Below are 14,569 nucleotides of genomic sequence, written 5' to 3'. Positions count from 1 at the left end.
AACACCAGTCGTAGGAGTAACTCTCAGGAGCACATGATCTCCCTCTTGAAATTCAAGTGTTATTCGCCTCTTATCGTGGTAGCTCTTATGACGACTCTGAGAAGCCTTCGTCTTCTCCTGAATCATCTTAATCTTCTTCGTAGTTTCTTGAACAATCTCTGGCCCAATTACAACACTTTCACCAAATTCATACCAGCATAACGGTGTCCTACACCTTCGACCATACAAAGCCTCAAACGGAGCCATACCTATACTCGAATGATAACTATTGTTGTAAGTAAACTCAATCAAGGGTAGGTAACTATCCCAAGCACCGCCTTTTTCCAACACATAAGCACGCAACAAATCTTCTAACGATTGAATCGTTCTTTCTGTCTGACCGTCAGTCTGCGGATGATAAGCAGAACTCAATCTCAACTTAGTACCCAAAGCTTTCTGCAAACCTTCCTAGAATTTTGAAGTTAACCTTGGATCTCTATCCAACACGATACTCGAAGGAATACCATACAGACTCACTATCTTCTCAATATACAACTGAGCTAATTTCTCCATCGGATAATCCATTCTCATCGGTATAAAGTGAGTAGATTTCGTCAGTCTATCCACGATAACCCAGATGGCTTCACAATTCTTCACCGTCCTTGGTAACCCCGAAACGAAGTCCATAGATATGCTGTCCCACTTCCATTCCGGAATAAACAATGGTTGCATAGCTCCATACGGCTTCTGATGTTCAATCTTTGACTTTTGGCAAGTCAGACAAGAATAAACAAATTTAGCTATCTCCTTTTTCATTCCCAGCCACTAAAACAACTTTTTTAGATCATGATACATCTTGGTAGCACCAGGATGAATACTCAATCCACTACGATGTCCTTCTTCAAGAATACTCTTCCTCAGTTCGGCAACATTAGGGACGCAAACCCGATCACCCAACCTCATTATACCATTCTCGTCAATTCTAAATTCACCTCCTTTACCTTGATTAATTAAAGTCAACTTATCAACCAACTCAACGTCAGCTTTCTGACCTTCTCTAATTTCATCAAGGATACCACTTGTCAGCTTTAACATACCCAATTTAATACTATTAGAAGTACCTTCACATTCCAAACTTAAATCTCGGAATTGCTCAATTAAATCCAATTCTCGCACCATTAGCATAGACATATGTAAAGACTTCCTACTCAACGCATCAGCAACAACATTTGCTTTACCCGGATGATAATTCAATCCAAAATCATAATCCTTAAGAAACTCTAACCATCTTCTTTGCCTCATATTAAGATTTTTTTTATCAAAGAGATACTTCAGACTCTTGTGATCATTGAATACTTCAAACCTCGAACCATACCGATAATGCCTCCATAATTTTAACACAAATACCACCGCTGCCAACTCTAAATCGTGAGTCGGATAATTCCTTTCATGAACTTTGAGTTGTCTCAACGCATAAGCCACTACTTGTTGATTCTGCATTAGTACAACTCCTAATCCCATCAATGAAGCATCACAATACACAACAAAAGATTCTGCCGGGTTCAGCAAAATCAGAATAGGCACACTAGTCAACCTCTTCTTCAACTCTTGAAATCCTTCTTCACATTTCGAATCCCAAATGAATGCTTGACCCTTCCTTGTCAACTTAGTTAACGACAATGCTAACTTTGAAAATCCTTCAATGAACTTTCTATAGTAGCCCGCAAGACCCAGAAAACTACGAATCTCGGAAACGGACTTCGGAGCTTCCCACTAAGATACCGCTTCTACTTTCGCAGGATCTACGATAATACCATTCTTGGAAATCACATGACCAAGAAAACTTAATTCACTCAACCAGAACTCACACTTCGACAACTTCGCATATAACTTCTTCTCTTTCAGCAATTCTAATACAACTCTAAGATGATCCGCATGCTCTTCTTCATTCTTAGAATATATCAGAATGTCATTAATAAACACCACGACAAACTTATCAAGATAAGGATGAAAAATCCTATTCATATATTCCATAAAAACACCAGGTGCATTAGTAACTCCAAACAGTATCACTGTATATTCATAATGACCACACCTCGTTCTGAATGCAGTTTTTTGAATATCATCTGCCTTCACACGAATTTGATGATATCCAGACCTCAAATCAATCTTGCTGAATACGCACGCCCAATCAGTTGATCCATCAAATCATCAATCCTTGGCAACGGATACCGATTCTTGATAGTGACTTTATTCAGCTGTCTATAATCCACACACAGTCTCGTCGAACCTTCTTTCTTCTTTACCAACAACACCGGCAAACCCCAAGGCGAAACACTTGGATGAATAAATTCCTTCTCAAGTAATTATTCTAATTGACTCTTTAATTCAGCCAATTTAGATGTCGACATACGATAAGGCGCCATCAACACATGGCTCGTTCCAGGAATCATTTCAATAGCAAACTCGACCTCTCTCTCAGGTGGTAACTCTCTCACATCTTCTGGAAAATCTTCCAGAAAATCACACACTACCGGTAATTCACTACTCACCGCTTTTCCTTTCGCTTCCAAAGATGCAATCAACATAAATACGGCAGCCCCGTCTTCAACCGCCTGCTTCACTTGTCTAGCAGTCAGCTCCAAGTCCTCAACACTGACGTCTTCAGGAAAAATAACCGTCTTTGTGAAACAATTGATAGGAACCCGATTGAATTATAACCAGTTCATTCCCAGAAAAACATCGAGTTGTTCCAACGGAAGGCACACTAAGTCCATTCCGAATTCTCTATCAAAAACATCGATTGGATAGTCCAAACAAGCAAACGAAGTAGTCACTGAACCTGACACAAGAGTGTCAATAAGCATACTTGTTAGAACAAGATTTGTTCTTATCAATTATCTTAGTTTTGATGATAACAATAATATGAATTTTGCTTAAGATAATATGGTACTCTAATCCAATGCAATTTCCCTTTCAGGAAATATATAAAGAGTACGCATAATTCAGCGCTCAGAAGTTGTGTCTCAAATGGTTCAGCATGCAACATCAGAACATGGTCTGGCAAGACATCAGAAGATGGTCGAAGCAGAATCAGAACATGGGTCTATGGAAGCATCAGAAGAACATGAGATCAGAAGCACTGAAGATCAGAAGATGGTATCACGCTCAGAAGCACTTCAAGGTCAAAAGATCAGAAGATGCTATGCACCAAGCTGTTTGACTCTGATGATATTCAAACGTCGTATTCACAAACATCAGATCAGAAGGAAGTACACGTGGCAGACTACGCTGACTGACAAAAGGAACGTTAAAGCTACTAAAGGCTACGTCAGTAGACACAGCGTGAACAAGGCTCGAGGTAGTTGACAAAAGCGTATAACATTAAATGCAAAGCTGTACGGAACACGCAAAGCATTAAATGCATTCAACGGTCATCTTCTCAACGCCTATAAATATGAAGTTCTGATGAGAAGCAAGGTTAACGATTCTGCACCAATACAATTCAAATTAACTTGCTGAAACTCTGTTCAAATCAAAACTCAGAATCTTCATCTTCATCAAAGCTCACTACATTGCTGTTGTAATATTTTAGTGAGATTAAGCTTAAACTGTAAGAGAAATATCACAGTTGTGATTATCGCTTTTAAGAAGCATTTGTAAACTCTTGAATTGATTACATTAAGTTGTAAGGAACTAGAGTGATCGGTTGATCAGTATACTCTAGGAAGTCTTAGCAGTTGGCTGAGCAGGAAGTCTTGGCAGTTGGCTGAGCAGAAAGTCTTAGGAGTGAACTAAGCCTAGAGTGATCGTGTTGATCAGTAGACTCTAGAAAAAGTCTTAGGAGTGAACTAAGCAGTTGTTCCTGGAGTGATCAGGTTGTGATCAGAAGACTCTGGAAGACTTAGTTGCGGCTAAGTGGAAAACCATTGTAATCCGTGCGATTAGTGGATTAAATCCTCAGTTGAGGTAAATCATCTCTGCGGGGGTGGACTGGAGTAGCTTCGTTAACAGCGAACCAGGATAAAAATAATTGTGCAATTTATTTTTATCGCCCAAGTTTTTAAAGTCACACTTATTCAATCCCCCCCTTTCTAAGTGTTTTTCTATCCTTCAATTGGCATCAGAGCGCCGGTTCTAAGGTGCAAGCACTTAACCGTGTTTAGAAAAGATTCAGGAAGAGAAAAACGCTTCATTTAAAAGATGGTTGATGAAAGTGAAAGGACTACACCTACACCTGCATCTACATCTGGCTCTGCTGAGCAATACAACGGTAACAATGGTTATACTAGACCGCCGGTATTTGATGGTGAAAACTTTGAATACTGGAAAGATAAACTGGAAAGTTACTTTCTGGGTCTAGATGGTGATCTATGGGATCTTCTGATGGATGGTTACAAACATCCTGTAAATGCCAGAGGCGTGAAGCTGTCAAGGCAAGAAATGAATGATGATCAAAAGAAGCTTTTCAGGAATCATCATAAATGTAGAACTGTTTTGCTGAATGCTATCTCTCATGCTGAGTATGAGAAGATATCTAACAGGGAAACGGCCTATGACATATATGAGTCCTTGAAAATGACTCATGAAGGAAATGCTCAAGTCAAGGAGACTAAAGCTCTAGCCTTAATCCAGAAGTATGAAGCCTTCAAGATGGAGGATGATGAAGACATTGAAAAGATGTTTTCAAGATTTCAAACTCTTACTGCTGGATTGAGAGTTCTTGACAAGGGATACACCAAGGCGGATCATGTAAAGAAGATCATCAGAAGCTTACCCAGAAGATGGGGTCCTATGGTAACTGCATTCAAGATTGCAAAGAATCTGAATGAAGTTTCTCTGGAAGAGCTTATCAGTGCCTTGAGAAGTCATGAGATTGAGCTGGACGCAAATGAGCCTCAAAAGAAAGGTAAGTCTATTGCATTAAAATCCAATATCAAGAAATGCACTAACGCTTTTCAGGCCAAAGAAGAAGATCCTGAAGAATCAGAATCTGAAGAAGAAGATGAACTGTCCATGATTTCCAGAAGGCTAAATCAACTCTGGAAGACCAAGCAAAGGAAGTTCAGAGGCTTCAGAAGTTCAAGGAAATTTGAACGTGGAGAATCTTCTGATGAAAGAAGATTTGACAAGAAGAAGGTCATGTGCTATGAATGCAATGAGCCTGGACACTACAAGAATGAATGTCCAAATCTTCAGAAGGAAAGTCCCAAGAAAAAGTTTCATAAGAAGAAAGGTCTTATGGCAACCTGGGATGAGTCAGAAGATGATTCAGAAGATGAGCAGGCCAACTGTGCGCTGATGGCGACAGAAGATGACGGATCAGAATCTACATCAGAATCAGATTCTGAAGAGGTATTTTCTGAACTTACTAGAGATGAGTTAGTTTCCGGTCTAACTGAACTTCTGGAACTCAAGTCTCAGATTAGTCTCAAATACAAAAAGCTGAAAAAGCAATTTGAATTTGAAACAAAGAAGCTTGAGTTGGAGAATTCTGAATTAAAAGAAAAACTTTTAAAATTATCCAATAATGTTGGATCTCCTTCTGATTCAGAAAAATCCACTCCCAGTCTAAACCATATTCTGAAAGAATATGATTTAAGTTTCAGGAAGTTCTTATCTAGAAGTATTGGCAGAAGTCAGCTAGCTTCTATGATATATGCTGTGTCTGGAAACAAAAGAGTTGGCATTGGTTTTGAGGGTGAAACCCCATACAAACTTGAACCTGTTGATGAAATGAAAATTACATACAAGCCATTGTATGATCAGTTCAAGTATGGCCACTCACATGATATTAGGCACACTTCACATGCACAAAGTTTTCACATTACACACACTAAGAAGCATGTGACACAACCTAGGAAATATCATGAAACTCACATTAAGAATTATCATGCTGTTTCTCCTATTGCTTACAATGCTAAATCCAAGTTCAAACAGAACTTGAGAAAATCTAACAAGAAAGGACCCAAAAAGATGTGGGTACCTAAGGATAAGATTATTCCCATTGCAGATATCCTTGGCTGCAAGAAGGTCAAAGCACAACATGTCATGGTACCTGGACTCTGGATGCTCGCGACACATGACAGGAAGAAGGTCTATGTTCCAAGACCTGGTGCTTAAGTCTGGAGGAGAAGTCAAGTTCGGAGGAGATCAGAAGGGCAAGATAATTGGCTCTGGATCTATAAAGTCTGGTAACTCTCCTTCCATCTCTAATGTACTTCTTGTAGAAGGATTAACACATAACCTCTTATCTATCAGTCAATTGAGTGACAATGGTTATGATATAATCTTCAATCAAGAGTCTTGCAAGGCTGTAAATCAGAAGGATGGCTCAATCCTATTTACAGGCAAGAGGAAGAACAACATTTATAAGACAGATCTGCAAGATCTTATGAGTCAGAAGGTGACTTGTCTTATGTCTGTTTCTGAAGAGCAGTGGGTCTGGCACAGGAGATTAGGTCATGCTAGTTTGAGAAAGATCTCTCAGATTAACAAACTAAATCTTGTCAGAGGACTCCCTAATCTGAAATTCAAATCAGATGCTCTTTGTGAAGCATGTCAGAAGGGCAAGTTCTCCAAACCTGCATTCAAGTCTAAGAATGTTGTTTCTACCTCAAGGCCATTAGAACTCTTGCACATTGATCTGTTTGGCCCAGTCAAAACAGCATCTGTCAGAGGAAAGAAATATGGATTAGTCATCGTAGATGATTATAGCCGCTGGACTTGGGTAAAATTCTTAAAACACAAGGATGAGACTCATTCAGTGTTCTTTGATTTCTGCATTCAGATTCAATCTGAAAAAGAGTGTAAAATCATAAAGGTCAGAAGTGATCATGGTGGTGAATTTGAGAACAGATCCTTTGAAGAATTCTTCAAAGAAAATGGTATTGCCCATGATTTCTCTTGTCCTAGAACTCCACAGCAAAATGGGGTTGTAGAACGAAAGAATAGGACTCTTCAAGAAATGGCCAGAACCATGATCAATGAAACCAATATGGCTAAGCATTTCTGGGCAGAAGCAATAAACACTGCATGCTATATTCAGAATAGAATCTCTATCAGACCTATTCTAAATAAGACTCCCTATGAATTGTGGAAGAATAAAAAGCCCAACATTTCATATTTCCATCCTTTTGGATGTGTATGCTTTATTCTGAACACTAAAGATCATCTTGGTAAGTTTGATTCCAAAGCACAAAAATGTTTCCTTCTTGGATATTCTGAACGCTCAAAAGGCTACAGAGTATACAATACTGAAACATTGGTTGTAGAAGAATCAATCAATATCAGGTTTGATGATAAGCTTGGTTCTGAAAAACCAAAGCAGTTTGATAATTTTGCAGGTTATGATATTGACATATCAGAAGTTGTTGAGCCAAGAAGCAACGCATCAGAAGCAGAGCTTCTCAGAAGCAAAGAATCTGAAGACCAAGTATCAGCTTCTCTGGAAGATCTAAGCATATCTGAAGAACCATCTGTCAGAAGATCATCCAGACTCATCTCTGGTCATTCAGAAGATGTCATTCTTGGAAAGAAGGATGATCCAATCAGAACAAGAGCATTCCTTAAGAACAATGCAGACTGTCAATTAGGTCTTGTATCTTTGATCGAGCCAACTTCTGTTGATCATGCTCTAGAAGATCCAGACTGGATAATTGCTATGCAAGAAGAACTAAATCAGTTTACAAGGAATGATGTTTGGGATCTTGTTCCTAGACCAGATGGATTCAACATAATCGGTACAAAATGGGTCTTCAGAAACAAGCTCAGTGAGAAAGGTGAAGTGGTAAGAAACAAAGCCAGACTGGTGGCTCAGGGTTATAGTCAGCAAGAAGGGATTGACTATACAGAAACCTTTGCACCAGTGGCCAGGTTAGAATCTATTCGTCTATTAATTTCTTTTGCCACTCAACATAACATCACTCTCTATCAGATGGATGTTAAGAGTGCCTTCTTAAATGGTTATATAGATGAAGAAGTTTATGTCCATCAACCTCCTGGTTTTGAAGACTCTATGTCTCCTAATCATGTTTTTAAACTAAAGAAATCATTGTATGGATTGAAACAGGCTCCCAGAGCTTGGTATGAACGCTTAAGTTCTTTCCTTCTGGATAATGGTTTCACTAGAGGAAAAGTGGACACTACTCTCTTTTGTAAAACCTTTGAAAAGGATATTTTAATTTGTCAAATATATGTAGATGATATTATTTTTGGAACATCTAATGCTACACTTGGAAAGGAGTTTGCTAAGTCTATGCAGGCTGAGTTTGAAATGAGCATGATGGGAGAACTCAAGTACTTCCTTGGAATACAAATAAATCAAACATCAGAAGGAACGTACGTTCACCAAACCAAGTATGTGAAGGAACTTCTGAAGAAGTTTAATCTTCTAGACTGCAAAGAAGCCAAAACTCCTATGCATCCAACATGCATCCTAGGTAAGGATGAGGTAAGTAAGAAGGTAGATCAGAAGTTATACAGAGGTATGATTGGATCTCTTCTATATTTGACTGCTTCTAGACCTGACATTCTGTTCAGTGTTTGTTTGTGTGCTAGATTCCAATCAGATCCTAGAGAATCTCATTTAACTGCTGTTAAGAGAATTCTAAGGTATCTGAAAGGTACTACTAATGTTGGCTTAGTTTACAGAAAATCTAAAGAATACAACTTAGTAGGATTCTGCGATGCTGATTATGCTGGAGACAGAATAGAAAGAAAAAGTACTTCAGGAAGTTGCCAATTTCTTGGAAGTCATTTGATCTCCTGGTACAGCAAGAAGCAAGCAACTATTGCTCTATCAACAACAGAAGCAGAATATGTTGCTGCTGCTGGTTGTAGTACACAGATGCTCTGGATGAAAAGTCAGTTGGAAGACTATCAGATATATGAGAGTAACATTCCTATATTCTGTGATAATACTTCTGCTATATGTTTATCTAAGAATCCCATTCTTCATTCAAAAGCTAAACATATTGAGATAAAACATCATTTCATAAGGGACTATGTTCAGAAGGGTGTTATTTCTTTAAACTTTGTGGATACAGACCATCAATGGGCTGATATCTTTACAAAACCCCTGGCTGAAGATAGGTTTAAGTTCATTCTGAAGAACATCAGTATGGATTTATGCCCAGAATGAGAAGATAAGAAGTTCTCATGTATGAGTATCTTCTGAAATGAATGAGGAAAATTTTTTTTTGTCAGAAGTTCTGATTAAATTCTTTTAGAAATTATGATTCGGTTATTACTAACGTTTCATTGTCTAAGTTGATTCAGAACCTCTTTTAAAGCAAAACAGCTGTTACGTTTTATCTCGGGATGGTAAACCTGTCGTTACTATTCATGGATAAGCGCGCGTGCAGTTGAAGGGACGCCGACCATAGGTAACTGTGCCAGTCACCTCATTTGTCTTTATTATCTCTCCTCACGTCACGTAACATTAAATACTTTTCATCATTCGTTTCACTTTATTTTCTTTTAAATACTCTTCAAAATGGTTTTTGGTTTCCTATCTCTTTGTTTTCCTCTTAAAAGTTTTTTTTTTTCTCTCTCTCTCTCGTTTTTCTTTTCTTCTCTCAAAACCTAGCGTTCTCCCTAAGCCTGTTGAAGCTCCATGACTCAAAGGCGACAGATCTCTGTGCATCTCGGGATGGCTCTTCTAATACCTCTCAAGTCAGACTCTTCTTTGATGTTGTTATCAACTTTCATCCAAAGACAGAAGACTTTCTTGAGTTGTGGGAAGATATACTCAACTTCTATGTTGAGTTTCTTGACCGAATGTTGTTTCTTTTAATTTTTGTAGTCATTTCCTCTTTGGAAATTCTACTTTGTAGTTTTCTTTTCCTTGCTGCTTCTGCTTGTCAAACATAGGAACCTTGTGTAATATCTTTTGCTTATCAATGAAAAAGTTTCTTTGTTTCACATTCCAGTGTTTTCTTTTGTCGTTTTATACATCTGAATCGTTTTAAATATTCTTTTTGATGTTATGACAAAAAGGGGGAGAAAGATAAATGATAAATGATTTGATTAAATCTATCAGTTGCTGGGTAAAGGCTCCCACACATTCACTAACAAGAACTGCAAGTTCTATATGGTTTAAGTGTTTTGCAGGTACAGAGAAGTGAAGAAAATCTTCAAAGCAAACACTAGAAGCAAAACCATGGAAACTGAAGCAAGCTGAGTGCTATCAAGCTTCAGAAATCAGAAGCAAGAAAGAAGAATGAATCAGAAGCACTAATAATAGAATTTGAATATCATTGTCTATCCTGTTCTGACAAAATTCTATTTGCTTTGATACATATAATGTTATGGCTCTGATACATTATTTGCTCTGATACACGTTTTTAGCCTAAATGCTCTGATACATTTGGCTCTGATACATATCATGTATTTGAATATACATTTTATGTTCTAACTCGTTCATGCTGACTTTTGTCGTTTAGTTTTTGTTCTGTAACATTTCAGGATGTAGAGATGCTCTGATGAAGCTCTGGTACATTCAACAATGTTCTGATACAAATCTAGCATGAAGTGATGTTGGTAGACATTCAAAGTTCTGAAGCTATCCGAGGGAAGCAGAAATCAGAAGATGTGAATGTTCTGAAGATCAAAGAAATTCAAGTTCTGAAGCTGTCCAATGGAAGCAGAAGTCAGAAGCTATGAATTCTCTGAAGGCAGAAGCTTATATGATCGTCTCTACCGAAATAATCAGGGAAGTCTTTTATCAAAGTTCTTCGAGTATTTATTTCAGGGGGAGATTATTTATCTCAGGGGGAGATTGTTAATCTCAGGGGGAGACATATTCATATGCTTATGCTATAGCTGTGTAATTTGTCTTTTGCCGTCTACTCTTTCTGATCGCAAATTCATATCATTTATATATGTTTTTGTCATCATCAAAAAGGGGGAGATTGTTAGAACAAGATTTGTTCTTATCAATTATCTTAGTTTTGATGATAACAATAATATGAATTTTGCTTAAGATAATATGGTACTCTAATCCAATGCAATTTCCCTTTCAGGAAATATATAAAGAGTACGCATAATTCAGCGCTCAGAAGTTGTGTCTCAAATGGTTCAGCATGCAACATCAGAACATGGTCTGGCAAGACATCAGAAGATGGTCGAAGCAGAATCAGAACATGGGTCTATGGAAGCATCAGAAGAACATGAGATCAGAAGCACTGAAGATCAGAAGATGGTATCACGCTCAGAAGCACTTCAAGGTCAGAAGATCAGAAGATGCTATGCACCAAGCTGTTTGACTCTGATGATATTCAAACGTCGTATTCACAAACATCAGATCAGAAGGAAGTACACGTGGCAGACTACGTGACTGACAAAAGGAACGTTAAAGCTACTAAAGGCTACGTCAGTAGACACAGCGTGAACAAGGCTCGAGGTAGTTGACAAAAGCGTATAACATTAAATGCAAAGCTGTACGGAACACGCAAAGCATTAAATGCATTCAACGGTCATCTTCTCAACGCCTATAAATATGAAGTTCTGATGAGAAGCAAGGTTAACGATTCTGCACCAATACAATTCAAATTAACTTGCTGAAACTCTGTTCAAATCAAAACTCAGAATCTTCATCTTCATCAAAGCTCACTACATTGCTGTTGTAATATTTTAGTGAGATTAAGCTTAAACTGTAAGAGAAATATCACAGTTGTGATTATCGCTTTTAAGAAGCATTTGTAAACTCTTGAATTGATTACATTAAGTTGTAAGGAACTAGAGTGATCGGTTGATCAGTATACTCTAGGAAGTCTTAGCAGTTGGCTGAGCAGGAAGTCTTGGCAGTTGGCTGAGCAGAAAGTCTTAGGAGTGAACTAAGCCTAGAGTGATCGTGTTGATCAGTAGACTCTAGAAAAAGTCTTAGGAGTGAACTAAGCAGTTGTTCCTGGAGTGATCAGGTTGTGATCAGAAGACTCTGGAAGACTTAGTTGCGGCTAAGTGGAAAACCATTGTAATCCGTGCGATTAGTGGATTAAATCCTCAGTTGAGGTAAATCATCTCTGCGGGGGTGGACTGGAGTAGCTTCGTTAACAGCGAACCAGGATAAAAATAATTGTGCAATTTATTTTTATCGCCCAAGTTTTTAAAGTCACACTTATTCAATCCCCCCCTTTCTAAGTGTTTTTCTATCCTTCAATACTTCCATTTATCTCAGATATTTCTAAATTCAGTCTTTAAGCACAATCCATAGAAATAAAAGAATTAGTTGCTCCAGTATCTATAATTGCAATTAATGGTGTGCCATGAATAAAACACGTACCTTTACTCAATTGATCCTCAGGGGTAGTCTCGAAACCAGATAAGGCAAACACTTTACCACCAGTTTAATTCTTCTTCGGCTTAGGACACTGTGGACTAATATGACCTTCTTCGCCGCATTTATAACAAGTCACAACCTTCCCTTTGCAATCCGCAACAAGATGACCTGCCTTACCACACCTATAGCACTTCTTCTCTTCACTCTAACATTAATGGATACGATGTCCAGGTTCACCGCACTTATAGCACCTAACAGGAGCACTAGAATCTCCCCCACTAGGTCTCTTCCAACCGCCAGCTCTTGGATTACCTTTTCCATTTGGCTTACCCTTATCCATAGGCTTTTTTCCCTTCTTATCAACCAACTCGCGAGAGTGAGATGACTTCAGCTTGAGATTATCTTCCTCGAAGATTCTGCTACAATCTACCAAGTCAGTAAACCGACGGATCCTCTGGTACCTGATACCCTGCTTGATTTCGTCACGGAAACCATTCTCAAACTTCACACAGTTTGAGAACTCGTTAGCCTCATCATTGTTGTAGTGTACATAATACTTTAACAACTCAACAAACTTCGCAGCTTACTCGGGTACCGTCATGTTACCTTGCTTCAGTTCCAAATATTCTATCTCTTTTCTTCCCCGAACATCTTCAGGAAAGTACCTTCTCAGGAATTCTCTCTTGAACACAGCCCACGTAATTGCTACACCGACAGCCTCAAGTTCATCTCTACTAGCAATTCATCAGTCATCAGTTTCCTCAGACAACATGTGAGTACCATACCACACCTTCAGATTTTCAGCGTAATCAATCACTCGGAAGATTCTTTCAATCTCCTTCAGCCACTTCTGAGCACCTTCGGGATCATGAGTGCCTTTGAACAAAGGGGGATTGTTCCTCTCAAAGTTTCCCAACTGTCTATCCGCACCAATCCCGGCTCCATTGGCGTTCCCTCCCAACACATCAGCAATCATGCTCAAAGCCTCAGCAATCGCATCATCGTTTCTTCCACCTCTTCCAGCCATTGTTCTGCTAATTCACAAAACAATCTCCATTAGAACAAAAGTATCGACAGTGTCAACTCTTACACCAGTCGTATACAAGGGAAATAATGACAATAAGACTCTGGTCACAACGACCGACTATGCTCTGGTACCACTATTGTAACACCCTTCTAAACCCCCGATAATTTAAATAATATTTTCAGAGTAAACATGCAATTAAGAGCGTTACAATTACTTTAAATAAAATAAAACGTCTGTCATGCTATTCCGAAGAACATGAACAATTAAAAACATGTTTAAAACACAGCGGAATACTTCATCAGTTGAATACTTAAAACCTTCGCCCACCACATTCAAGGCATAAACAACATTATTCAACAACAAAACCAAAACAAGAGTTATTACCCAACTCTAAATGCAAATGTTCCCCAGTGTTACAAGACCAGAGCATGACACGACTCTAACTAGCGAGACAGCCTACAATCCATCCTCACCAAAGCAAGCACCGCTGCACTTTAATTTGAAAAATGATTAACAATAAGGGTGAGTCTCATTCGCAATTAAACAATGTTATCTGTTCATAAATGATAGAACATCAACAGTATAATATTCACCCAATAGCAAATACATTCAGATTATATACGCATCCACAAAACAACAATAATTCAAACACACAACATTATAACATTGGACAACCTTCCATTCATGTTATAATAATTCATACTCTAATGCAATGCAACTATATGCATGTGGTACCACTCATGAGTTTCACCCATCTCACCGATCCACCATCATCAAGGATACAGCTACTTCCTCTCACTAATTCCACACAATGGGAATTAGCGACCACTGATCCATCTACATCGGGATTTAGCCACCATATGATTAAGAAATGCATGCATCATCTATCACATGCTAATCACCACTTCAATCATATGAACAAAATTATCATAATTCAACCCATCACACAATACATATGACAATAACGCCATTTCACAATCATGTACCAAGTACATCAACCAACACAACAACAACAGGGGATTTACATCATCACAATACCACGCATAACACATCCATCACAATTCACCATTTCAAAAATACCGATTATATAAAATAAAAATGAGCTACTGCTCTTTGAATTATTTAGATATATAGGAAATAAAATTCTTGACTCAACGCCCAAAACAACACCCAAAACGGACTTACAGTTCAAAATATATGAATTTTTTAAAATAATTATTTTTCACAAAAGCTACAGCGTAACGCGTTACAGAAAAAGCGTAACGGGTTAAGAACAACAATTT

The 14,569-nt window shown here is 38.3% G+C and overlaps 1 protein-coding gene across 1 annotated transcript; it reads right to left on the bottom strand.

The window, feature by feature from the left end:
• Nucleotides 1–2,345: 2,345 nt before the first annotated feature.
• On the bottom strand, nucleotides 2,346–12,599 carry LOC131613651 (uncharacterized). The gene is made up of 3 exons (XM_058885301.1): nucleotides 12,482–12,599; nucleotides 2,748–2,821; nucleotides 2,346–2,660 (listed from the first exon to the last, which is right to left on the bottom strand). The coding sequence occupies exons 1-3, from the start codon at nucleotides 12,597–12,599 to the stop codon at nucleotides 2,346–2,348; spliced, it is 507 nt and encodes a 168-aa protein (XP_058741284.1).
• Between the last annotated feature and the right edge of the window lie 1,970 nt (nucleotides 12,600–14,569).

This window comes from Vicia villosa, linkage group LG6 (assembly GCF_029867415.1).
Source record: "Vicia villosa cultivar HV-30 ecotype Madison, WI linkage group LG6, Vvil1.0, whole genome shotgun sequence".
In the NCBI taxonomy this organism is placed as follows: domain Eukaryota; kingdom Viridiplantae; phylum Streptophyta; class Magnoliopsida; order Fabales; family Fabaceae; genus Vicia; species Vicia villosa.
Note: the sequence above shows the minus strand (reverse complement) of the source record. Positions and strands in the feature narration are given on the sequence as shown.